Genomic DNA, 26,832 nt, shown 5'->3' with positions numbered 1-26,832 from the left:
GAAATGAATTTAGAAGTATCTTGGTAAAATATGGAGGAAGATAGATTCTAAGAATATTCTCATCAGCACAGATGGTAAATAGAAATGAACTATGTTGATTCCACTGGTAGAAGTAGGTATATTGTTGTTGTTCAGTTGCTAAGTCGGGTCTGACTCTGCCACCCCATGGACTGCATGCAGTATGCTGGCCTTTCCGGTGCTTCACTATCTCCCTGAGTTTGTTCAAACTCATGTCCATTGAGTTAATGATGCGATCTAACCATCTCATAGTGATGCTGTCTAACCATCTCATCCTCTGTCGCCCCTGCCTCTTCCTGCCCTCAGTCTTTCCCAGCATCAGGATCTTTTCCAATGAGTCAGCTCTTTGCATCAGGTGACCAAAGTATTAGAGCCTCAGCTTCAGCATCCGTCCTTCCAGTGAACGTTCAGGGGTGGTTGTCTTTAGAATTGACTGGTTTGATCTCCTTACGGTCCAAGTGACTCTCAGGAGTTTTCTCCAGCACCACAGTTTGAAAGCATCCATTCTTCGGTGCTCAGCCTTCTTAATGGTCTCCCTCTCACATCCGTACAAGACTACTGGAAAAACCATAGCTTTGACCATACGGACCTTTGTCGGCAAAGTGATGCATCATCGTCGTTTTATTTTAGAAACTGTCAGAAAACATTCCTAACCCTCACTGCTCCGCCCTTCCTCTTGTCTGTCCTCTCTCTTTGTTCGCCCACAGGTCCCTCAACAGATATATGTTCTTACTTCAGGGTTTTTGGGGGCTGCAGTCGTGTCCGGTGGAGATGGGGATGTGGTTGAGGTTAGAGTGTGAGTCTAGTAAATAATTAACTGAAGTTTTACTAAAGCAAAAATCAGCTGCTATTCTGTTGCTTACCTGGTCATCTTAATGAGCTCCTTGAAGGCAGGTAATGCTTTACTTGCTCTTGTGCACCGAATGTCTCAGTATAAAAGAATTGTTGTCCTTTGGTGAATGTTGTCAATAAAGACGCAGAAAAGAGTGTGATTCATTGACAGAACCTGCAGCAAATGACTTGCTTCTCCATTCTTATGGATTTTTTAAAAGCTATCATAACTCTTCAACCTGTTCTTTTGTTATGCATTTCTATCTATTACGTAACCACAGACCATCTTTACTCACTTACTTGTGGATAATCTTTCTGAAACACAGATCTGATTGTGTCTCCCCTGCTTTGCATTTAATTTTGTGTTTAAATCATCCAGAGCAAAAATTTCATCCCAACTTGGCTTTTTGCCCTCTGGCACAATTCTAGGCGTTGGTGCCTCATCCTCTGGTAGTACATTGCCTCTTAAAGCAAAAGCTTCTCCCTACTGCCTGCAGGCAAAGCCATTAGAAAAATACATGGACTGCCAAAAATTATGCCGGTAAATGAGAATTATACCAGACACTCCAAAACATTTTAAATTTCGAATAATTTTTACTGAAGTTTTATATAGTTTACATAGTTGATTTTTTAAATTGACTAGTAATTAAAAGCAAATGGTTTGTATGCTAAATAATAAAGAAAACAATGGAAGTTATTAAGCAAAAAATTAAAAGCATTTTTAATAATGTTGTAGAAAGGCAGTAACTGTGGTCACATTTGTGGGGATGCCAGTGTCTTAAGTTTTTTCACATCTTCAGGGGAAGCAAATTTAGAGATGAGGGTGCTTCTGAGGATGGATGGATGTTTATTTTTATACTTACCTATAAATAAAATTGTCACTTAGCACTTTAAGTAGAAAGCTGATATTTTGTTGCTTTAGAGTTAATAAGAATTTCAAATACAACTGTTTAATAATGTGTAGATTTTTGTGTAAAATCTATATGTCTGTATTTTTCTTTTGTATGTAGTTGTGCTTAAAAATATTATCTCTAGTATTTGTGACCAAAGGAATAAGGAACTCCTGGAAAAATGACTGGTTTTAGGTCTAAGGCAGCAAATGTACAAGTTAAGCCTGAAGCTTTTTCTCATACCGGAAAGCAGGGAAGTTAGCAAAGACTACTAGAACCTTGTCAGAAAAAACTCAGAAGCCAGTGATTTAAACTGTGTATCAAATGTTTTTAAATCTGTAAGTTCATAATTAAACTTCAGAAATAAAAACCTCATTGGTCATGTTTGGAGACTGTTAGGAAACTTACCTCTTTGTTGTGAAAATCTGAAGATACAGGGAAAGAATCAGGCATCTATCTTGCCTTTCTTATATGATCAGTATCTCAGAGAGGAAATATCTCTTTGTAGAATTATTCTAGTTAATAAATCAAGAATAAATAGGAGAAAAGAGAGAGAACCCAAGTAAACAAAATGAGAAATGAAAGGGAGAAATAACAACCAATACCACAGAAATATAGAAAGTCACAGTAGAATACTATGAACAGTTATATGCCAACAAATTGGATAAGCTAGAGGAAATGAACAGGTTTCTAGAAACATGCAGCTCACCAAAACTGAATCAAGAAGAAGCAGATAATTTGAATAGATAGAATTCACTAGAAGTGAAATTGAATCTGTAATTACCAAACAAACAAACAAACAAACCTCCCTGCAAACAAGTCCAGGACTAGGTGTCTTCACTGGGGAATTCTACCAAACATACAAAGAAGAACTTACACCAATCCTTGACAAACTCTTCCAAGAGATTGAGGAGGAGGGAACATTCCTAAAGCCATTCTGTGAAGCCACCATCACTCTGATACCAAAACCAGACAAAGATAGTACCAGAAAGGAAAATTACAGGCCAATATCGTGGATGAATACAGATGCAAAAGTCCTCAACAAAGGATCATACACTATGGTCAAGTTGGATTTACCCCAGGGCCACAATAATGGTAAACATATGCAAAGCAATCAATATGATACATCACATCAACAAAAGAAAACACAGAAACCAAATAATCTTTTCAGTAGATGCAGAAAAAGTATTTGGTAAAATTCAGCATCCATTCATGATAAACACTTTCACTGAAATGAGTATAAAGAGAACAGATATCAGTATAAATAAAAGCTATCAGAAACCCACAGCCAACATAATACTCAACAGTGAAAAGCTGAAACCTTTCCTACTGAATTTTAGAACACAACAAGGATGTCCACTCTCACTTCTATTCAGCATAGTATGGGAAGCCCTAGCCACAGCAGTTGGATGAGAAAAAGAAATAAAAGGTATCCAGGTTGGAAGGGAAGCAGTAAAATTGTCATTATGTGCAGATGACATGATACTCTCTATAGAAAACCCTAATGACTCCACACAAAAACTATTAGAACCAATAAACAAATTCAGCAAGGTACAAGATTAACATGCAGAAATCTGCTGCATTTTTACACTAACAATAAAATATCAGAAGGGGAAAGTAAAAACAAACAAACAAAACCTTTTAAAATCACATCAAAGAAAAAACTAAGGAATACACCCGACAGAGGAGGTGGAAGAGTTACATGCTAAGAGCTATAAAACGTTGATAAAGGAAATGGAAGGTGATTCAAAGAAATGGAAAGATATCCCAGGCTCTTGGATTAGAAAAATTGATACCGTTAAAATGACCATACTACTCAAAGCAATCCAGAGGTTTAACCCTATCCCTGTCAAATGACCTATGAAATTTTTCACAGAACTGGAATAAATAATCCTAAAACTTATGTGGAAACAGAGAAGACCCAGAATTGCCAAAGCAATCCTGAAGGGAAAGAGCAAAACTGGAGGCATAACCCTCTCAGATTTCAGACAACACTGCAAAGCTACAGTAATCAAAACAGGTTGGCATTGGCATAAGAACAGACATGTGGATCAGTGGAACAGAGGAGAGAGCCCAGAAACAAACCACACACCTGTGGCTAATTGGTCTTCAACAAAGGAGGCAGGAGGACACAATGGGGAAAGACAGTCTCTTCAGCGAGTGGTGTTGGGAAACCGGAACAGCCACATGTGAACCAATGGCGTTAGAACACTCTTACACTGTACACGAAAACAAATTCAAAATGGCTCAAAGACTTAAATATAAGACATGACACTTTAAAATCCCTAGAAAAGGACATAGGCAAAACATTGTCTGAAATAATATTGCAGCAATACTTAGGTTAGTCTCCCATGGTAGTAGAAATACAAGTGAAAATAAACAGGACCTACTCACGCTTACAAGCTTTTGTATAGTAAAGGAAACCATAAACAATACAACCTACAGAATGGAAGAAAAGATTTGCAAACGATGCAGCCACTAAGAGCTTAATTCCCTAAATATACAAACAGTTCATACAGCTCAATATCAAAAAATAAACAGCCCAATCAAAAAATATGCAGAAAATCTAAATAGACATTTCTCCAAAGAAAGTATATAGCTGACCAGTAGACATATGAAAAAATACTCCACATCGTTAATTATTAGAGAAATATAAGTAAAAACCATGATGAGATATCACTTCATACCAGTCAGAATGGTCATCACCAAAAAATCTACGTGTAATAAATGCTGGAGAGGCTGTGGAGAAAAGGGAACTAACTCTCCTATACTGTTGGTGAGAATGTAAATTGGTATAGTCACTATGGAGAACAGTATGCAGGTTCCTTAAAAAAAAAAAAAAATTCCAAAATAAGGAGTTCTTGGTGGTCCTGTAGTTAGGACCTGCCTCCACTGCAAGGGGCACAGATTTGGATCCCTGGTTCGGGGACTAAGGTCCCACAAATCACACAACCAAAAAAAAAAAAAGCAACTAAAGTGAAACTATAGTTACCATATGATCCAGCAATACCACTCCAGGGCGTATATACAGGAAAGATGAAAACTCTAATTCAAAAAGGTGACATGCACCTCATTGTTCATAGCAGCATTACCGGCAATAGCCAAGACATGGAAGCAACTTAAGTGTCCATTGACAGATGGAAGGGTGAAGAAGACGTGGTAGACATTATCAGCCATTAATAAAAAATGAAATATTGCCATTTGCAGCAACGTGGATGAACCTAAAGATTGTCACACTAGGTGAAGTAAGTCAAAACAAATAAAGACAAATATTATATCACGTGGAATCTTAAAAAAAATACAAATGAACTTATTTACAAAACAGAGACAGACTCACAGACGTAGAAAACAAATTTTTGGTTACCGAAGGAGAAAGTTGGGGGACAGATAAATCAGAAGTCTGGGATTAATATATACACACTAGAATGTAGAAAATAAATAAAAACAAGGACCTATTTTACAGCACAGGAAACTGTATTCTATACCTTGCAATAACCTATAATGGAAAAGAATCTGAAAAAGAATATATATATATATATATGTATATCTCTGAGTCACTTTAATGTATACAATATTGTAAGTCAACTATACTTGAATTTAAAAAAAGAATAATAGAATATCACTTTGAAGTCTCTAAAGAGTTGGGTTTTGGTGGTGGTGTTTAGTTACTAAGTCATGTTTGACTCTTTTGTGACCCCCATGGACTACACAGCCCGCCAGGCTACTCTGTCCGTGGGTCCCAGGCAGGAATACTGGAGTGGCTTGCCATTTCCTTCTCCAGTATACACCTGTTAGAATGGCCAAACTCCAAAATACTGACACCACCAAGTGTTGGTGAGGACATGGGGCAATAGGACGTTTTATTCATTGCTGTTGGGAATTCAGGATGGTACAGCCATGTTGTGAGACAGTTTGGCAGTTTCTCATAAAACTGAGCACACTCTTACCATATGACCCAGGTTGGTCGTGCTCTTTGGTATTTATCCTAATGAATCAAAACTTACAAAAACCTGCACGTGAATATTTATAGTAGCTTTACTCCTATTTGCCAGAACTTGGAGGCCAGCAAGATGTCTTTCAGTGTTACACATTCAGACAGTGCAGTATTATTCAGTGCAAAAAAAAGTGAGCTCACAAGTCGTGAAAAGACACGGAGGAACCGTCAATGTGCATTAGTGAAAGAAGCCAGTCTGAAAAGGTTATGTACTGTGTGGTTCCAACTGTATGACCTTCTGGGAAAGGTAAAACTATGGAGACAGTAAGAGGGGTCAGTGGTTGCCAGAAATGGTAGGCGGGAAGGATGAATCGACAGAGCAGAGAGGATTGGTTTTTTTTAGGATTCTGTGTGATACTGCAGTGATGGATACATGTCACTGTATGTTTGTCACAGCCCAGAGAATATACAACACCAAGAGGGAACCTAATGTAAACTATAGAATTTGGGTGATGAGAGTGCATCAGTGTGGGTTCGCTGATTGTAACAAACATATCAGCTGATAGGGAGATTGTCAGATGAGGGGGTATATGGGAAAACTCTGTACTTTCCACTCGGTTTTGCTGTGAATCTAAAGCTGCCCTAAATACATTGTTTATTAATTAAAAAGAGGAAACCAATCTTACCAAACTATAGCTATCAAAGTATTTTAAGCAAAACAAACCTTTTCTGTTACTTTTTCTGCGGCCACTGTGTACCACTCCAGAGAAAAGTTGGGGGAAGTAGTAGGTGTCATGGAATAGTCAGAAAGAGAATATTAAAGTCAGAGATGAAGGGAGGACTCATGCAGTCAGTTCCAAATACTTTCTGTATAATTTTTTCTTTTTCCTTTTTTTTCTTTATCCAAAGTTTTTAGGGATAGAGACTATCTGGTGAAGATTTTTTTTTTTCTAATGAAACATGTATGTATCCTATTTCTGAAGGGAATTTCCTTTTCTCTAAAGCTGATTAAAAAAAAAAATTGTTCCCAACTCATCTTCTATGTGAAACACTAAATTACATGAGACATTAGGAATCTCAGAGCCTGAACAACATTTGAATCAAGTTGAAGGAGATATAAAATGATGATGCATGAACCATATATGAGTTTTAACCATATTAGAATTCTGTCAGAGTTGGATGGATGTCTGTCATCTTTCTGAGTTCATTTTTTCCCTTGTAGGTAAATGAATGTTGTTTGTTTGTTTTTTCTAGTTGGGGAATGGCGGTCAATGTGTATTCTACCTCGATAACCCAAGAGACTATGAGCAGACATGACATCATCGCTTGGGTTAATGACATAGTATCTTTAAACTACACAAAAGTGGAACAGCTTTGTTCAGGTAAGAGAATTCTTTTAAGTATTTACCTAAACGTTTACTCATGTGGAATGTGATTTTATAAACCACAGATGACATATTTGGAATTGGAATATATATATACATATCAGCTTCAATAGATAATTTAAGGAGAAAACCTCAGGTATAATTAAAGAACATATGGGGGAAAATGATGATGTTCACCAAAGAGCACTGAGCCACCCCAAAACGTGTTACGAGTGATCTCGCTGAAGCTCTGTAACTGGTCTCCCAGCCTTTTCTCTGTCACCCCCCCAGGAAGCCACCACACATCTCTTCTTAAAACTGCAGATTGGATGCTGCAAAACTAACCGTTCCGGGTACCACGTTGTCCTTCCTACAGGATAAAATTCGCTGATAAGGTCCTTTCCCTCTGGCTGCTATCCATCTCCTCAGTTTCATGGTCCACACCTCCCTGCCCTGTGCCTCTGCCCCGCGATAGTCTTTGTTCCCTAGACTCCTTCCCTTTTGCATCGCATGGATTTTTTTCATGCTCCCATTGCCAAGAAGGTCTTTCCCCTTCTCTTCATTTGCAGTAAAATCTCGTTCACACTTTAAAATCCAACCCCATTGTCATTCCCTCTGAAGGGTTCCCCAGACCTCCCAGGCTTCGTGGTGTTCCTGGAGCACTATGCCCTCCACCCTTCCAGAATAACGCCTACCATGCTGTGTTAGATGGCCCAGCTCTTATTCCCCTGAAGGTACCCGGAGCCCTTGAGGGCAGGACTGTGTCTCATTCTTTGTCAAGTGTCTGAGTTGGCACCCTGCCTACTATGAAGTAGGTGTGTAAGGAGTGCATATAGAGCTAAATTTAAAAAAAAAATTTGATTTCAGTGATTAAGTGGGGTCTTGTTAAAGAACATGTCACTAGTGAAGTAATTCATTCTTAGGTTAGAGTATTTAGCAGAGACATAGTCTTCCTTTCGGAATAGGAAGTATTTTCTTCTTATGAACTAATAAGTGAGAGATTTCCTCTCTGGCCTCTGACCCAAAATGGTATTCGAGACTAGAAAATATTCTGAGATGGATTCGTGTGAAATCCCATGAGACATGATCGATACGGAAGCGTCTTCAGGTGTAGCTGGTGCGGCGGTGCTGGGGCCGCAGCAGGACATCCTGTGAGTCATGTGTAGACAGATTTCATGCAGGGCCGTCAGCCCCCACCAGTCCAGGCCCACCAGAGAGGACACTCTCACTTCTCTGCATCTAGGCTGGATCAGAATCAACTAGCGGACAAACTTCCCTTCTACTGACACCTCTTCTCCCATCGTCATTTTCTCATGAGCAAGACAGTCAGGTATCCAGAAGCTCGGCCTTGCCTGACCCACCTGCTCTGTGTCCAGGCTTCAGGCATCAGTCCTCTGATCTGGGAGGTCAGTAATGGATGCAGACCGAGCAGTTCTTTACCCTTTAGTATGATCCAGAGAAAGCCGACTTAGACTGTGATGACACCCAGGAATAATGTGGTGTTCGCCTACTGAAATGACTCTGGCGATGCCTGTCAGAAATGGCCCCTGTTGCTCCTGCTCAGCTGCAGATCCCCACTCAGTCAGGTTTTCTGGTGTGTTCTTGCTCTGCGTTCCGGAACACCCTGCTATTTTTTTTTATTTCTAAAAGAAAGTATTTATGTATGTGTTTGGTTGTGCTGGGTCTTTGTTGCTGTGCGTGGGCTTTCTCTAGTTGCAGGGAGCAGGGGTCTGCTCTTCGTCATGGTGCATGGGCTTCTCATTGTGGTGGCTTCTCTTGTTGCAGAGCTCGGGTTCTAAGTACTTGGGCTCAGTAGTTGTGGTGCAGGGACTTAGTTGCCCGGCCACCTGTGGACTCTTCCCAGACCAGAAATCGAACCCATGTTCCCAGAATTGGCAGGCAGATTCCTATCTACTGTACCACAAGGGAAGGCTTAATATTTTATTTTTAATTTGTTGGAGGAAAAAAAAAAAACCAGAGTGTTTTCTGTTATCAGCCATCCCTTTTCTATTAATAACAAATACCACTTTACATTGTAACTGTGGGTCCGTTTCTCCATGGGGCCTGACACACATTCTTCCCTCAGAAGTTCTCGTATTAGGATGAACGCAAATCAGTTTGAAACTGCTGTGGGGCAAAGACAAAACTGTGTATCTTTCCCATGAAGTGGCTGTGTGTACCTGTGGATAAGGGCCATGGGGTTGGTTATCCAGAAAAAAAGAGACCCAGTGAAGGAAAGAGATAAGAAAAAACAGTCATAGAGAAAATTGCCAGTCATGGGTCTAAAGTGTCGAAGGGGCCCATGAGGAGCTTCCTGTTTAACACATTTGTGGAAGTTTTTGCAGACTAATGAAATGAGAAGCAAATTAGAGTTTTTAGATACAGTAGTAGTAAATGCTGGAGTGTCTGTGTGTGTGTCTCTGTTCTTTGTATATGTATATATAATTTCCTTGCATACATTTTCAATTTCTCATAAGGCAAATTCAGTAAAATTTTAGCAGCATTTGTGAAGGGTTCTTGAACAGTTACCCTAAAGAAAGCGTTGGTTTGCATTTTCCAATCACATGTAGCTACGTTGCCATCCAGTGTGGCTTGATGAAACCTGTGGAAAACATTTTGATCACAAGAACAGATAATTGTCATTAGGGTAACTCACTGGCTACCAAATATGTTGTATTTTTTTCCCTCAAAAAGCAAACAAACATGTTTGCTTAATCCCCATAGTAGAGAAATGGGTGTTTTATTTTATTTTAGTCAGTCGTTTCATCAAAGTGTAAACTTGGGACTGAGTGCATTTATAATCTTCTGAGAAGCTGCTTAAGAATGCCAGTTTTGGGGATCCTTGACTTTCTAAATCAGCATCTCTGGATGTGCAAAGCCTAAAGTGTGCCAGCCAACAAGCACCCCAAGTACTTCTGGGCTGCAGCCAAGAGCTTGCTGTGCATTTTAGAGGAACCCCAAACCACCAACAGTAAAAATATCCAGAATTTACCTGGCACAGTTTCCTTATTCATAATTTAGTCTTTGACCATTGTCTTCAACAGTGGCATTTGGCAAGACATTCTATCATTTTATTTATTTATGAACTTATTTATTTATACCCTTCTTTGTTCTAGAAGACGGTGCAGGCAGCGAGGACAGTGTCATTAGGATAAGAACAAAACCAGATATTGGTGACTTTAGTGATTTGTCCTCAGCACACTTATTATGAGTAGTCTGATTTCTTGGATAGTATCTTTTTCTTTTACTTTCATTTTAATTCCTTTAGTTTACTGTGTATAATTTTATTTTAGTCATAAGCTGTGGAAAAACATACAAAATACCTTCACATATTTAACTGATGTTTTTTCTTGTTCAGTAAAATTGTTCCTTACTCTTTTTTTCTAAAGACTTATGTTCCAGCACTGTCAGTCCCCCTTTGGCATTGTTTCCCCATTTGCATTATTTCCTATTTCTTTTTTTATTTCCAGCTAAAAGCTCTCCCTCCAGCTAACGTTAAAACTAACATCAGCTTTTCTTTTAGCTCGTGAATAGCTGACATACTGCTTCGCATGGGTGCATCTTTTTCTGCAGAATTTTCTATGTTTATATCATCTGTTTCCATCTAAGCATTTTTAAAGCTTTATACAGGAGAGATGGTGTGAGGTTTAACATTTTGAAACACATTGTAGTAAGTTGCAAAAGATGAAAATTACTTGCTCTTTTCCTGTTATTTTAACCCAGGGATGTAACCATATGAAATTGACTTTGAACATGAAATCTGGGTTATACAGTCATATGCATCTTTAGTTTGCATCCATGTCTTGTGAGCAGCAACCTTTATGTTTCAAGTGAAAAGCTGGACTACATTAATGAAGGACAGACTGTCAGTGGGTGTGAATATGGCCTAATAATATGACAGTATATGGCTCATCTACGTTTGATTTGAAAATGAATATTTGTGGATTTCCCATGTTGGGATGGGGGATTGAACCACATGAAATACCTGATTAGTTTGGCTTAAAAATATTTTATGTTTTAGTTCAACTGCTTTATAAAATTTCTAGGGGTTTTTGCAGAGTGACACATTTTGGTTTTACTTTAGTACCAGCTCAAACCAGTTTGATAGAATTTTATAAGGGATTTAAGAGAAGACAGAAAATAAAAAATTTTTTTATTTAAAAAAGAGAAGGATGGACAGTCTGGTGCTTTAGAAGCCATGAAATTCACTTTAGTGACTAGAAATACCATTTTGGAGAGGATAGAAGAGGTAGTGAACTGTCTGGAGCAGAAAAGCAAAGAGAAATGAGGCAGTGAGGTGGTTGGGAGTGAAAAGAATGTACCTTTCCTTTTCCTCTTCACCCTCCCCGTCCTCTGCTCTGATACATGAATTTCCTTTGAGACTTTTTTCTGACAGCCATTTCTCTGTGCCCCAGTCCTGTCCCCTCAACTGGGATGCAGGCAGCCAAGCCGTTGGGTCCACAACTGAGTCACTGCCAGAGCCTGGCCAGCCAGCAGCTGACCAGCGACACCCCCTTGCCCCAGAGGCTCTTGCAGACTGTCCTCTCTTTCTCCCCCATCTCCTGTCTCCTCCCCACTCCCCCCACAGGAAGAGCAAACTGCTGATGCTCAGATGCCACGCCTGTCCCCAGGCTGGTTATAATAGCTCAGTTGTTTTCCTGAGCATTTTAGTATTTGAGTAAAGCGTAGTTTGAATTAAACCATTTTTTAGAATGAAAAAATTTTAGGTCTTCTCTTGACTAGCAATTTTTTTTTTAAAAAAAAAGACAGAAAAATGATCAGGATTTGATTCAGTTTCATTTCGTGTTCTCGCTCTAGATGGTTTCAAGCTTTGTCTTGGATCAAGTGTTTGGTGTTTACTTCTTCCAGGAAAGCTCCTGAGTCCAGCTGGCTGTGTCGTAGTCACACTGACCATTCTGAGTCCTTGATGGCTTTCGGAAAGGACTCGTCTTTACAGCAACACTGCAGGATTTAGAGGTGTGGTTGTCAGCCATGCCCGGGACCTGTGCGCTTTGTGACCGTTTTTGGCTGCAGTCTGTGCCTATGAAATAAGTTGATCCCACCCCGGTATTTCTCCATCCTGTCCGCAGAGACCTCTGTCAGGAGGACAGGTTGCTGATGAAATCAGCTCAGAGTCTAAATTTAGTAGACCTCCTCTCGTTGAACTGAAACCAAGTAAGGATATTTTGCCGGTGTCTGGTAGCTCCAGAGCTTACTTAGCTTTATAAAATATCATTGCTTGTTACTTGCTTTCAGAAAGTTAAGTCATCTTGGATTGTGTTACTGTTGTTGCAGATGTCATTGTATTAGAGTGGAATATTATTCATATTTGTGATGTATTACATAGAGGTGGGGTTTTAGGGGTTTTGCCCATAGTTATTCTCTGATTTTATTTGGCTGAAGATGGTTTTTAAAACCTATTTACTTGGTCTCAGCAAACTAACTGGAGAGCAGGGGGGCAAAAAGTGAGTTGAAAAATCAAGGGAAGGAGATTCAGAGTAGGGTTTAGCTGCTGCAGTGGGTAATACACTCCCATGTCTCCACTAATGTGCCGCTTGAAAGGAGTTTATTTTTTGAGTAGAATATGGAAAATAGTAGTATTTTTTCCTTCTAAATGTGTTCATATATATATATTTGATCCTTTGTTACCAAAAATAAACATAAATTGCTATTTTTGTAAAATTGCTGTTTTTGTTGAGCTTTTCTGTTCACTGCATTTTGTAATCCTAAATACCATGGTGGGAAAAAGTGTGTATGCACTCATCTTCATTTATCCAGCTGCCCCATACATAGATGGATGATATATTTGTGTTCATGTGTGTACATACATATACACATACGTATTGACCTTGAAAGCAATCAACCATCTCTTTGTCTCATTACTGTATTCAATCCTGACAGTTAATTTTTTTTCCAACATCTTTTTTTTATGGTTGCTTTACAGTGTGTGAGTTTCTGTTCTACAGCAGAATGAATCAGCTGTGCTTATACATGGATCTCCTCCCTTTCGGACTTCCTTTCCGTTCAGGTCATGACAGTTCCCTTTGCTATATGATGTGATCTCATTGTGTGCGTGTGTGCACGCATGCAGTTGCTCAGTTGTGTCCGACTCTTTGTGACCCCATGGACTGTAGCCCACCAGGCTCCTCTATCCATGGAATGCTCCAAGCAAGAATCCTGGAGTGGGTTGCCGTTTCCTACTCCAGGGGATCTTCCCGACCCAGGGATCAAACTCGCCTCTCTTGTTTCTTCTGTGTTGGCAGATGGATTCTTTACCACTGCACCACCTGAGAAGTCCTCATTAGTTACCTATTTTATATATAGCATTGGGCTTCCCTAATAGCTCAGTTGGTAAAGAACCCGCCTGAAATGCAGGAGAACCCTGTTCGATTCCTGGGTTGGGAAGATCCCCTGGAGAAGGGCTAGGCTACCCATTCCAGTATTCTTGGTCTTCCCTTGGGGCTCAGCTGGTAAAGAGTCTGCCTGCAATGCGGGAGACCTGGGTTCAATCCTGGGTTGGGAAGACCCCCTGGAGAAGGGAAAGGCTACCCCACTCCAGTATTCTAGCCTGGAGAATTTCCTGAACTGTATAGTCCATGGGATCACAAACTTTCACTTTTATATATAGTATCAGTAGTGTATGTGTGTTAATCCCAGTCTCCCAATTCCTTCCACTCCCCGCTCCCCCTTGGTATCCTTACATTTGTTCTTTACATCTGTCTCCATTTCTGCAAGTAAGATCATCAGTACCATTTTTCTAGATTCCACATATGTGTTAATACACAATATTTGTTTTTCTCTCTCTGAATTACTTCTTTCTGTATGACACTCTCTAGGTCCACTCGCATCTCCACAAATGACCCAGGTTCTTTTATTTGACACACACGTTGTAAGCCCTTCTTTGGTCTAGGCCCCAGGGACCTGGATTAACAAGACGGAGTCATGGTCTGCTAAGAGCTCAGGACAGCAGGGCACTGTCCTGGAAGAAACTAGAGAGCACACACAGTTGTGTTCTGGAAGAGCTTTGAGCCTGCCAAGGAGAGGTGGGACGTGGTGAGTCTGTGGAGACGCACCTTCCTTCAGGTTCTTTGGGAGGAAGTGGGTGCTGCCTGGATGCCTTAGAATGGCCAGAGTTTGGGAAGCAGCTCAGAAACCCTCCCTCCTGAGTCACGTGGAGTGACCAGGACGTAGCATAATGCATGTTTTATTAGGTCCAGCCCTTAAGTACATGGAGGGTGTTGTTTCTCTAAGAGGAATGTGGAGTTTTTCCTGATGATGTCATATGAGTATGTGAAAGTTGTTTTTACTCTATTTCTTTGAAGAAACTGCATACATCTGGGATTTTCTCAGGAAACCGTGGAATTGCTCATTTCTTTGGGAGAAATGCAACAAATATTTTCAGTTCCAGGAAGCCAGTGATAACTGCTCAGATCTTTGACTAGAGAGGTGTCAGGCAACTCCATTAGTATTTTCCAGACGGTTATAAGTACACATGTGTCCTCTTGGTTCTTATCCCTTTCTACTGGAGTCCCTCCTAGGTAGAGATGAACACCATAAACTAGGGAAGGTAAAACAGGGCAGACAGGTCACCTGGGATGAAGGCTGGCAGTTTATATACTAACCAAAGAAATCAAGGAACATGTAATCACTGTGAACTTAATGTAGTGCCTTAACTGGAACTAAGCAAATCGGTGACATGTTACTAGAAATTTTAGCCAATGATCGCCTTTGAGAATTCTCAATAGCATCACAAAATTTAATAATTGTAGGAATTTGTATAAAGCAGTACCCTTAATTAAATCCTAGATTTTCATCTCTTAACTGTTTTCCCTTATCTGAGAAAATTCCCAGATGTTACAGATGAATACAGTCTTCTGGGTTCTTAGTAAGTATACTGCTAATTCACAAACTCTTTATCATGCAGTCTCCCTTGGGTTCAGATCTTTTTCTTTAATCTACTGTAGTTAAGACTCTGCTAGGTATCACCTGCTCAGAAACCATGAATGGGTCCATAGGTGTGAGTCTAGAGATGAGAATTGCTATACCGTGAGCAGGTCATCAAAAGAAGGGTAGGATGGGTCAGGTGATGAAGGTGATACCGATGAGAGGAGAGTGCTTCGACTGAGGAATGAACCTCCAAATCCCCAGCACTGACTTCATTAGCTTTAGTCTGGAGCCCTCAGTATTGGGTCCCCAGAAATCTTGGTGAAGTTTGTGGGACTCATAGCGCTAGAGCCCAAGGAGATGGTGAGTTTTGTGATTCATAATTGTGATTTCAGAAATCTTCAGAGCCCCTTCTCTGATTTTTGTCTTTGCTTTACAATAAGATGCTCAGCATAGTGATATGTTTATTTTGAAATCATTCACCAAGCCCTATAAAACAAGTATCTTAAGGAAAAAAAGTGTATGTTCATATTGTAAGTTATGTTGATTTTTTCCTAAAGATGGTAATTACTTATATGATGGATGTAGCCTTTATCAAACATTATTTTATATTTATATTGCTTTTTTTTTTCTTTCCCTTTTCTCCTCTTCAGTTTAAATCATCTAAAGACTTTAACAGGAAGAGTAGAAAATTGGGGGAAAATAGTCATTTCCTTTTATAAATGAATTTGTGATTACTTAAGCACCTCATATGTTTATCTGGGGAAAGACTTAAGGACTGGAGAAACCCTTGAGTGTTTTTCAGTAGATAAACTCGAGGATCTTAGGAATGTGTTCATCTCCTTACTTTGCTAGGAGGAGGCCAAGGACCTCATTTTGTTCTTTGGTTCTTTGCCCTTTGAGTCTAAAACATGCATTTTGGAGATTCATATTTCATAGCTGAAACAACCCCATTCCATCCTATTCATTTTTATAGCTTCGATTATTTTTAACCAGCCACATAATGCATGGTTTTATACGTTAGGGGCAAAATGATGTCATAAGGCCTCAACTTTTATGTATCATTCTTCAGCATTTTCATTGTGCTTTTATATGTATTATCTGTTTTAATTCTTGTAACAACTGTGTGCAGAAGAACAATGGGACTTTTTTGTTCCTGTTTTATACAAGAGGATAAAAGCCCAAAGAAGCCAAGTGTTTATAGCGGATGCTATCTGGAACCTCCCCGGATCACTGACTTGCTCTCTTCTTGTTCATGTGTGCGGCTGCTGTAGATGTGGGAGAGGGTGTCTGTGTGTGTGTGTGCACACGCATGTTTCTGATATTTTTACATATCCATTTATCAGATGCCCACTGAACGGCTCTAGGAACAGAGTAGTTAGAAGTCCATATCCCCACCCTTTCAGTTACTAATTGAGGAAATGAGACACAGCTGGTATTCTGCGGGTTGTACACTGTGACCTGGTATCATTATCAAGAACTTTCTTAGCAAAGATAGTGAGATGCTAGTAGAAACACACGCGCTTTTGCTCTCGATCTTAGAATTTTTAAAAAATGGGTTGGGTTTTTTGTTGTTGTTAATATTTATGTATTTGACTGCACCTGGTCTTAGTTGTGGCATGTGGGATTCTAGTTCCCTGCCCAGGCATTGAACCCGGGTTCCCTGCATTGGGAGTGCAGAGTCTTAGCCACTGGACCACCAGAGAAGTCCCTCAAATTCCTTTTTACTCTGCTTGCTGAGAGTGGGTGGGGGATGAGGTGCCCCTTTTCCCTACCTGGCCTCCTTTCTTCTCTCCTAAACTCTCTTGCCCTCTAAGCAAGGCTAGAGGGCTCTGACATGTTGCCACCTGCTCTGATTCAGGTCTCTAGGGATAATCCCTGGTCAGTGGAGCAGTAACCAGAGTCATGGCTCCTTAGAGACACACACATGCACATTTGAAGCCCAGGCATGTAGCCCTTCCCTTATGTTGGACCCAGGCTTGTTTTAATAAACTTGGAGCTGCAAGGACATTTACTAATAACATCCTCAGTTCCTCAGTGAGAAAAAGAACATCTTCTAGAATAATGTTGTTATGTATATACTGGGTCCCCCAAAGGATGTGTGACTCAAGGAATCACTGTTTCCCATGCATTTCCTTCTGTTCAGGGAGCCTGTGTTGCTCTAGCTGTGCTGGGCGCCTCTTTCAGTTCTTCTCCAGCTCCTTTCATATGAAAAGCTGTTGTCTGCTTAGCCCTGTACAAAAGGGACATGCTGGTGCAACATTTAGGAATAGTTGTCTGAAACTGTGCCATTTGCCGAGATGTAGATAGACCTAGAGACTGTCATCCAGGGTGAAATAAGTCAGAGAAAAGCAAATATATTAATGCATATATGCAGAATCTAGGAAAACAGATCATCCTGTTCACAAAGCAGAAATAGAGACGCAGATGTAAAGAGCAGACATATGGATACCAAGGGGGATGGGAGGGAGCAGTGAGATGAGTTGGGAGGTTGGGGTGGACACATACACACTGATATGTATAAAATAGATAACTAACGAGAACCTGCACAGGGAACTCTGCCCCGTGCTCTGCGGTGACCTCGTTGGGAAGGAAATCCAAAAAAGGGGAGATATATAAAAACATACAGCTGATTCACTTTGGTGTACAGCGGAAACTAACAAAACACTGTAAAGCAACTATACTCCAAGAAAAATTTTAAAAAGAAAAAAAGAATAGTCATCTGTCTCCACCCAGTTCTAGCCTCTTTTCGTATCTGTCTCCCAGTTCCAGCCAGGTTGCAGCCCCTCAACCTCTTCTATAAAGGAAATTCTAGAGCTGCCGGCAGTTTACAGGCACAGCGGACCCTCTGGCACCACAGTAGAAGGATGAATTGGGCCCCATCCCCCATGTTAAAGAGCTGGTAAAGAGTTACCCAGCAGTCGGCTAAGAGAGATGGCTAATTAAAATGCAAGTCCAACTTACTACTTGGCTTTCATAGCCATTGTAGTGAAACAGCTAATTCTGTACTGGGAACAGAAAAACTCCATAGAGAAGACGATGCTTGGGCTAAACTTAACGAAAGAGGGATTTCTGTTCAGTTGTAAAAGGTGGCAAAAGGATATTTTAGGCAGAAAATGTCTGAGGCCCCTGTCTCCTGCCCTCAGTCTTTCCCAGCATCAGGGTCTTTTCCAGTGAGTCGGCGCTTCACATCAGGTGGCCAGAGTATTGGAGCCCCAGCATCAGCATCAGTCCTTTCAGTGAATACTCAGGGTATGTCAGCCTAGAAAAGCTTCTTGAGTCTTTGGCCAAACAGCCATGTGGATTTAGTGGATAATTAATAAATGTTTCTGAAATGGAGTTTAATTGAAATGCTCGCTAAGCTAGGTTCAGGTTAAAAAGAGAAAGTTGGGGGTTTTGAGTAAATGTACTATTGCTAATGCTGAAACTGAAGCTCCAATACTTTGACCACTGAATGTGAAGAGTCAACTCATTGGAGAAGACCCTGATGCTGGGAAAGATAGAGGGCAGGAGGAGAAGGGGGCGACAGAGGATGAGATGGTTGGATGGCATCACCGACTTAATGGACAGGCGTTTGCGCAGGCTCTGGAAGATGGTGAAGGACAGGGAAGCGTAACATGCTGCAGTCCATGGGATCGCAAAGGGTCGGACACGACTAAATCGACTGAACAGCAATGACTATTTAGCTATTTTTTGGTGTTCTAACGTATTGCTTTAGGTATTCCTAAAGTCACCAAATATTTATTGAGCGCCTATAGTGTGTCAGAAGGCAGGCTAGAGTCTGGGGATACAGCCAGATACAGAAAGCAGTAGAGGGACGTACTTCCCTAGTGGTCCAGTGATTGAGAATCTGCCTTGTAATGCCAGGGATGGGAGGTGGGCTTGATCCCTGGTCTGAGAACTAAGATCCCACACGCTAAGGAGCATTTATGCCCATGCACTACAACTTCTGAGCCTGTGTGTGGCAACTAGAGAGTCTGTGTGTCACGATGAAAGATCCCACATGACACAACTAAGACTCAATGCAACCGAGAAAAAAAAAGGCAATACAGATGATACCTAGTAAGGACCCATTCCTTTACTACCAAAGTTCTTGACACATTTGTATCCAGAGCATTTAAGTTCCTTTTTTTCCTCAGCATTTCCTGAGTACAAAGCAAAGATTAAGCAAGGTCCCTAGACAGAAGTGGTGGCCATCCAGCCCTTGTCACCATTGAACGGCCTTACAACATGAACAGGCAATCTGTGCTCTGAATATCTGAAGCAGAGATAGACCATCCAGTTTCTGCACAGCTGAGATGATCAAGCCATGCATCTTCAAGTTCTACTGTTCTTCAAAGGAAAATATTTTTTCTAACCTAGTTTTTTCCTGAATTGTTTTTAAATTTACAGTTTTATCAGTCATGTAAATACTATTTAAAAAAAAAAGGAGTGTCAGAAGTCATCATCAAATGTTTGGGCATCTTGGGCATGTTAGAATGACATACCTGAAAACAGAAGAATTGCTTGGCAGCTCTTAAAATAACCATCACTCCACAGATTGGGTCAGGAGTTTGTTCTTATCCAAGAGTTTGGTCTTAACCTAGACCAATTTGACAATAAGAAGCATATAAATGGGAAACTCGTGATGACAAAATTTCCCACAGTTTCTCCTAGCATTCTCCAAAGGAAGATCACTTCTCCACTTTGATTTCTTTTAGATTATGTATTTGTTTGACAATTCATAGTGTATGTCAACTTTAAAATTACACTTGATTACAGTGAAGTATAACATTAAAAAATTCAATGTTTTTAAAGAAAACTTCTTTCTTGCCTTCTTTTCTTTCTTTTTAAAATTACATTTCATTCTTTCAGTTTCTTCTAGGATTGAATCTCAGAAGTAAATACGTGTACATTCCTCATACTAATTTGGGATCCTCATAATACTAGAATTGTGCTTAGAAAAGGGTTCAGTTCAGTTCAGTAGTGTCTGACTCTTTGCAACCCCATGGACTGCAGCACGCCAGGCTTCCCTGTCCAGCACCAGCTCCTGGAGCTTGCTCAAACTCATGTCCATTGAGTCAGTGATGCCATTCAACCATCTCATCCTCTGTCGTCCCCTTCTCCTCCTGCCTTCAAACTTTCCCAGCATCAGGGTCTTTTCCAGTGAGTCAGTTCTTCGAATCATGAGGCCAAAGTATTGGAGTTTCAGTTTCAGCATCAGTCCTTCCAATGAACATTCAGGACTGATTTCCTTTAGGATGGACTGGTTGGGTCTCCATGCAGTCCAAGGGACTCTCAAGTCTTCTCCAGCACAACAGTTCAAAAGCATCAATTCTTTGGCGCTCAGTTTTCTTTTCAGTCCAACTCTCACATCCATACATGACTACCGGAAAAACCATAGCTTTGACTATATGGACCTTTGTCAGCAAAGTGATGTCTCTGCTTTTCAATATGCTGTCTAGCTATCTAGGTTGGTCATAGCTTTTCTTCCAAGGAGCAAGCATCTTCTCATTTCATGGCTGCAGTCACCATCTTCAGTGATTTTGGAGCCCAAGAACATAAAATCTGTCACTGTTTCCATTGTTTCCCCATCTCTTTGCCATGAAGTGATGGGACTGGAAGCCGTGATCTTAGTTTTCTGAATGTTGAGTTTTAAGCCAACTTTTTCACTCTCCTCTTTGACTTTCATCAAGAGGCTCTTTAGTTTTTCTTCACTTTCTGCCATAAGGGTGATGTCATCTGTATATCTGAGGTTATTGATATTTCTCCCAGCAGTCTTGATTCCAGCTTGTGCTTCATCCTGCCCGGCATTTCTACTATGCATATAAGTTAAATAAGCAGGGTGACAATATAGAGCCTTGACGTACTCCTTTCCCAGTTTGGAACCAGTTTGTTGTTCCATGTCTGATTCTAACTGTTTCTCCTTGACCTGCATACACATTTCTCAGGAGGCAGGTCAGGTGGTCTGGTATTCCCATCTCTTGAATTTTCCACAGTTTCTTGTGATCCACACAGTCAAAGGCTTTGGCACAGTCAATAAAGCAGAAGTAGATGTTTTTCTGGAACTCTCTTGCATTTTCTGTGATCCAGTGGATGTTGGCTATTTGATCTCTGGTTCCTCTGCCTAGACAAGGATAAACCTGGGAAATATGCAGAAAGCAGTGTATTATAGAAAAATACTGTCTTGTGTATCACGGTCTGCATGAATGTGACATGGTAGTTCCTCTGCAATGCTGGGGGCTTCCTTTGGTACCACCTTGGTCTTTTGGGCTCTCTCTGGCTTCCAGGCCTCTTCTCAGGGAGCTGTGGGGAAGATGGCCATCTCTGGAAAGGAGGGGATGGTGTTGGTATTGGTGATAGTTTTGGCATTGGTGAGAGCTGGAGGACTGGATGTGAGGAGGGGTGGCAGTAGGGAAGGAACCCTCAGCTGCAAGCCTTGGAGAGGAGGTAGAATGGCTTTGATCTGGGAAGAACCTTGCAGGTCCCAGTCCCAGGGACAGTGACTTTAGCCGTTAAGAAGGCAGTCTTTCTAACATTGATTCGTAGTGAGTGGTCCATAGTGTAGAAATGGACTGCGGGTTTGTGCTCTGTTCACACCTACTAAAAGCTTCTTCATCAACTATGACACCTGGAGGTCACACAGTGGCCTGCATATAGTACTGTTGATAGAGTGATATGAGCAGTAGTCTAATAGAAATTTGCTGAGAAATTGGGATGGTTTATAAGCTTTAGGGATTAAAAAAAAATTTATTGAAGTATAGTTAGTTTACGGTATTCTGTTGATTTCTGCTATAAAGCAGAGTGATTCAATTATACATACCTATATTATTTTTCATATTCTTTTCCATTATGGCTTATCTCAGGATATTGAATATAGTCCTCTGTGCTGTAACGTAGGCCCCACACTCCCTTCCCCTTGGCAACCACAAGTCTGTTCTCTATGTCTGTGAGTCTGTTTCTGTTTCATAAATTAGTTCATTTCTGGCTTATTTTAGATTCCACAATAAGTGATATCCTATTTATCTTTTTGTCACTTACTATGGTAATCTCATTCTTTTTTTTTTTTTTTTTTAGTTGGAGGCTAATTACTTCACAACATTTCAGTGGGTTTTGTCATACATTGCTATGAATCAGCCATAGAGTTACACGCATTCCCCATCCCGATCCCCCCTCCCACCTCCCTCTCCACCCGATTCCTCTGGGTCTTCCCAGTGCACCAGGCCCGAGCAGTTGTTTCATGCATCCCACCTGGGCTGGTGATCTGTTTCACCATAGATAATATACATGCTGTTCTTTCGAAACATCCCACCCTCACCTTCTGCCACAGAGTTCAAAAGTCTGTTCTGTAATGGCTGGATAATATTACATTGTATGGATATTGTATATACCACATTTTCTGTATCCACTCATCTGTCGATGGACAGCTTTAGGTCATTTATCCTTAATCTCATTTGCCTCTAAAATAGATACATTCTTAAAATTGGAGCTTAAAAATGGCACAGTTTAAGGGACTCTTCTCTAAAGAAACTTGTGCCTAGAAATATTGGTTCCCCCACTACCTACCAAATTAACTTAAGCTGCTGCTTTTAAAGCCTTGAATAGTCTGTCAGCAATCCATCTTCCTAGCATCTTCCCCCTTCACTTCCCTCCCTGTTGCCTGCATTTGCCCAAACTCAGCTTTCACCAGCTGTTGTAATTCCCTATTTTGGCTTGAAATGCCTCTCTGAAGACCATCCCCAGTGCTACCTTCCAGCCTATTCATTCAGCAAAATGTGTGTGTTCCCTCTTTAGGTCTTAAGGTCATTGAGTACCATTAACCTCAACACCGGAAGTCAAGGTCCTTCAGGTCTAGAAATGACTGTGCAAGTTTGACTTGACTTTATCTGTTTGATAATATTGATTACTCTTTGGGGGGAGTTTATTGAGCAGTTTATTTTCTTGGGCTCCAAAATCACTGCAGATGGTGACTGCAGCCATGAAATGAGAAGATGCTTGCTCCTTGGAAGAAAAGCTATGACCAACCTAGACAGCAGAGACATTATTTCTTTGCCTACAAAGGTCTGTATAATCAAAGCTATGGTTTTTCCACTGGTCATGTATGGATGTGAGAGTTGGACCATAAAGAAAGCTGAGCACTGAAGAATTGACGCTTTTGAACTATGGTGTTGGAGAAGGCTCTTGAGAGTCCCTTGGACTGCAGGGATATCAAACCAGTCCATCCTAAAGGAAATCAGTCCTGAATATTCATTGGAGGGACTGATGCTGAAGGTGAAGTTCCAGTACTTTGGCCACCTAATGCGAAGAACTGACTCATTGGAAAAGACCCTGATGCCAGGAAAGATTGAAGGCAGGAGGAGAAGGGGATGACAGAGGAAAAGATGGTTGGATGGCATCACTGACTCAATGGACACGAGTTTGAGTCAGCTCTGGGAGATGGTGAAGGACAGGGAAGCCTGGCATGCTGCAATCCATAGGGTTGCAAAGAGTCGGACACAACTCAGTGACTAAACAACAACAGTTAGACAGAAGTTTTGAACTAACTCCTTTAATCCTTGTGACTCTGCCATATAGTTTAACTCTTAGAGATGTTTTGTACTTTTGCTAGTATTTCCATGTATGTTTCTCTGATCTCTCAAAACTAAATTTCTTGGTCCTTTAAGAGTAAAATGATTTTCCTCAATAAGTATTTGTTGGTTTATTGATTTTTTTCATTGATTAAGAAACCAAGCGACATCCGTCTGTACCACCTTCCAGATGGGCATTTCTTTATAACCACAGAAATTAGATGAGAAATCCAGCTTTTCAGATTCTTACCTCCTAAAGCTTTTCTTAACTGAAATCTTGCCTTTTGGACTTCTCTGGTGGGTACGAATCCACCTGCCAGTGCATATGGACAGGTGTAATCCCTGGTCCAGGAAGATTCCATGTGCCATGGAGCACCCAAGCCCATGCGTCACAACTACTGAGCCCATGTTCCAGAGCCCGTGTGCCGAAGCTACGGAGCCCCCACGCACTACAGCTGTTGCTGCAGGTACTGATGCCCCTGCTTCTGGAGCATGTGCTCTGCAACAAGAGAAGCCACCGCAACGAGAAGGCTGTGCACCGCAACTAGAGAGGAGCCCCCCGACCCCCACAACTAGAGAAAGACCCAGCCCAACCCCAAAAATAAATTAAGTGAAATATTCTGTTTAAAAAAAATACAAATCTTGCCCTTTTACATAGTCACTCATGTAATTTCAGTACTTAAAAAATTTCTTTTTGTCCATTAGAGGAGGTAATACAAACAAATGTGTGAAAATCCATGAGTGCACAGTCATAGAGAAACTATATCCTCTGCTATTACAGCTTTACCAAACTTTCTATTTTGATTACCCCGGTAAGAAAAGTGACCCCTTCAGAATGGGTTTCCCATGTATCTTTCTAACTTGTTTTTCATTTGTAATAAAAGCTTTTCCTGCTGCCTCTCTTCCTCTGTCTGGAAAGCCAGATTCTAACTTCAGCTCTATTCTCGGACTTTGGCCTTAGGGACGTCGTGCTGCCAGTTTCAGCATCTGGGAGCCAGTGACATTTTGTCCTGCCACCATTCCTGTCTGCGCTCCGAGTGCCTCTCCCATTCCTGCATTCCTGATTCCCATGTAGAGGCCAGAGCTTATGGTACGAAGCTGCTTATGTCAGACAGCTTGTTTTGATAAAATTCGATGAGTGCATTACCCTAAACGAAGTCACTGGCGTTAGAAACGAGAAGTGAAACCAAGCACCCAGCTCCGGGTCGTCATGAAAAGAAACCTTTCATACCAACACGATGATTCTTCACCTGCCATTTCTTTTTTGTGTCAGGTGACTGAATCTTTGTTTGCATCAGCAGGCAGATTTGAAGTTTTGTGTTTTTCCCTAAGGCATTCAACTGCAAGATGCTAAGTTGCAGGGTAATTATGATTTCATTGAACAAAACAACTGGAAACGGTCCAGTTAGACTTTAGCGTTCTTTGCATCCAGTTTGCAACTCAGAATTACAGTTCATGTCTGTGAAAATTATTTTCATGATTTTATTTTACCACTCTTAAAATACTAGCTCTGTTCTGAGTATTACATGTTTCTATCTGTCATAATCTAATTATTTCTCTAAAATATACTTTTAAATACAAATATTGGTACCTTAATCTTAATCAAGGGCTATTTGGTGTGTAGATTTTTGTGCTGTGCTCAGGGGCTCTTTTGTGCCGACTCTTTGGGACCCCATGGAGTATAGCCCGCCAGGCTCCTCTGTCCGTGGGATTTTCCAGACAAGAATACTGGAGTGGGTAACCATTTCCTATTCCAGGGCTTCTTCCCAACTCAGGGATTGAACTTGAGTCTCCTGAATTGGCAGGCGGATTCTTTACCACTAGCGCCACCTGGGAAGCCCAATGTAGATTTTTACTGTATTGAAATTTCCTACTGTAGAAAGAAAACAGTCTTCAGTCTTCCATGATTTTTTGATGAACAACCACTTTTAAATCAACTCACTGCATTGATCTTGGGGGGCTTACCTGGTGGCTCAGACAGTGAATCTGCCTGCAACACAGGAGACCCAGGTTTGATCCCTGGGTCGGGAAGATCCCCTGGAGAAGAGAATAGCTACCCACTCCAGTGTCTTTGCCTGGAGAATCCCATGGACAGAGGAGCCTGGCGGGCTACCGTCCATGGGGTCACAAAGAGTTGGACACGACCTAGCGACTAATACAACACTTACTTTATAAAAAAGACTCCTGGTTTTTGAAGGCAGGTTGTGAACAGAGAGCTTTGGTATCTTTAACTGTAATTTGCCGCAGCCTTGTAAGATTCTTAAAAAGGTTTTATATCATAGGAATCAGTAAAACTTGAGGACATGTATCAGATGAAAGCCCAATGACATGGTTTGACAAGGATTTTTAATATATCTGATGATACTCTTAAAAATCCATCTGTTGGCATGATGATTGCTAGCTTATTTCTTTTTCTATAAAAGAAAGATGAAAATATCCTTTGACAGCTTCCTGAGTGGGAGAAGGGCATGGATGGAGTGCTTTTAGTATCGAGTATAAGTCACAGAAGCTTTCTCCATCTATGTCTGCAGGAGATGAAGTCTTCCTGCTGGTTCCAACTCCTTTTCCTCTCCAAGGAATCGGTTTGAAAGCTATCTGTCTTTGAGACTCATTTAAAATATGAATTAAAAGTTTCTGACATAACTCCAAGCCGAAGGAAGAAGCAGGAAGCTCAGTTGAGGACCCTGAGAATTCCAGGGCTTGAACTCAGTTGAAACCAAGTTTCTCAATTCCAGATCTCTATTTGTGAATCTGTGATTCTGGACAGGTGAAGTAGACAGTGTCCTAAGGTCACTTTCACCAAGTTAAATAATACTGTGTAACTGAAGCTATGAAGCTGCTGCTCATGCCAGGAATGCGAAAGATGCCTGTGAAAACAGCATGGGGCTGCTACCAATTTCAGCACATTTTTGTTGGATTAGAAAAATGGAGTTGAAGTTGGGAACTTTAAATTCCTTTAAAATGTTCACGTTTCAAAGCATTGTGTCATAGTTGCCATTAAAGTCTTCAAGCCTTGTGTTTGTGTAGGTCGCGTGGTTTCTGCTGATGTGATGGAAATCTGTAACCCTGTGTTTTGCAGCCTCGCTTTGCTCATTAGGAAGCCCCGATTTCCCAAAGGGAATACTGCCTCCAGCATGAGGTTTGGGCTTTGGTAACCGATGCAGTTCTGCGGTGAGATCAGTTCAAGGAAAGATGGGCTGAATGCAAAAACAGAGTGGGAATGATTTTGTGATTATTGTATAAAAGCAGTATTCTAATGGGAAAGATACTTAATAGTCAGCTGCCGAAGATGACAGAAAGTATGATTATGTTGCTGAGTGTATCAGTATCAAGAGCTCAAAGAAGGGTACCTGGGTGGGAAGGAC

The 26,832-nt window shown here is 40.9% G+C and overlaps 1 protein-coding gene across 3 annotated transcripts in view; it reads left to right on the top strand.

Annotated features, from left to right (window-relative positions):
- Positions 1-26,832, top strand: part of MAPRE2 (microtubule associated protein RP/EB family member 2) — a 221,742-nt gene that overhangs the window by 106,998 nt on the left and 87,912 nt on the right. For all 3 annotated transcript variants that reach the window (XM_043444233.1, XM_043444232.1, XM_043444231.1), the window contains one exon: positions 6,928-7,055. In XM_043444233.1, coding sequence (XP_043300168.1) covers positions 6,935-7,055 — 121 coding nt within the window. In that variant the 5' untranslated portion in view covers positions 6,928-6,934. The remainder of the gene's footprint in view (positions 1-6,927; positions 7,056-26,832) is intronic.

The sequence above is a fragment of the Cervus canadensis genome, chromosome 23 (genome assembly GCF_019320065.1).
Source record: "Cervus canadensis isolate Bull #8, Minnesota chromosome 23, ASM1932006v1, whole genome shotgun sequence".
Taxonomy (NCBI): Eukaryota; Metazoa; Chordata; class Mammalia; order Artiodactyla; family Cervidae; genus Cervus; species Cervus canadensis.
The sequence above is the reverse complement of the archived record's forward strand: the minus strand, read 5'-3'. Positions and strand labels throughout refer to the sequence as shown.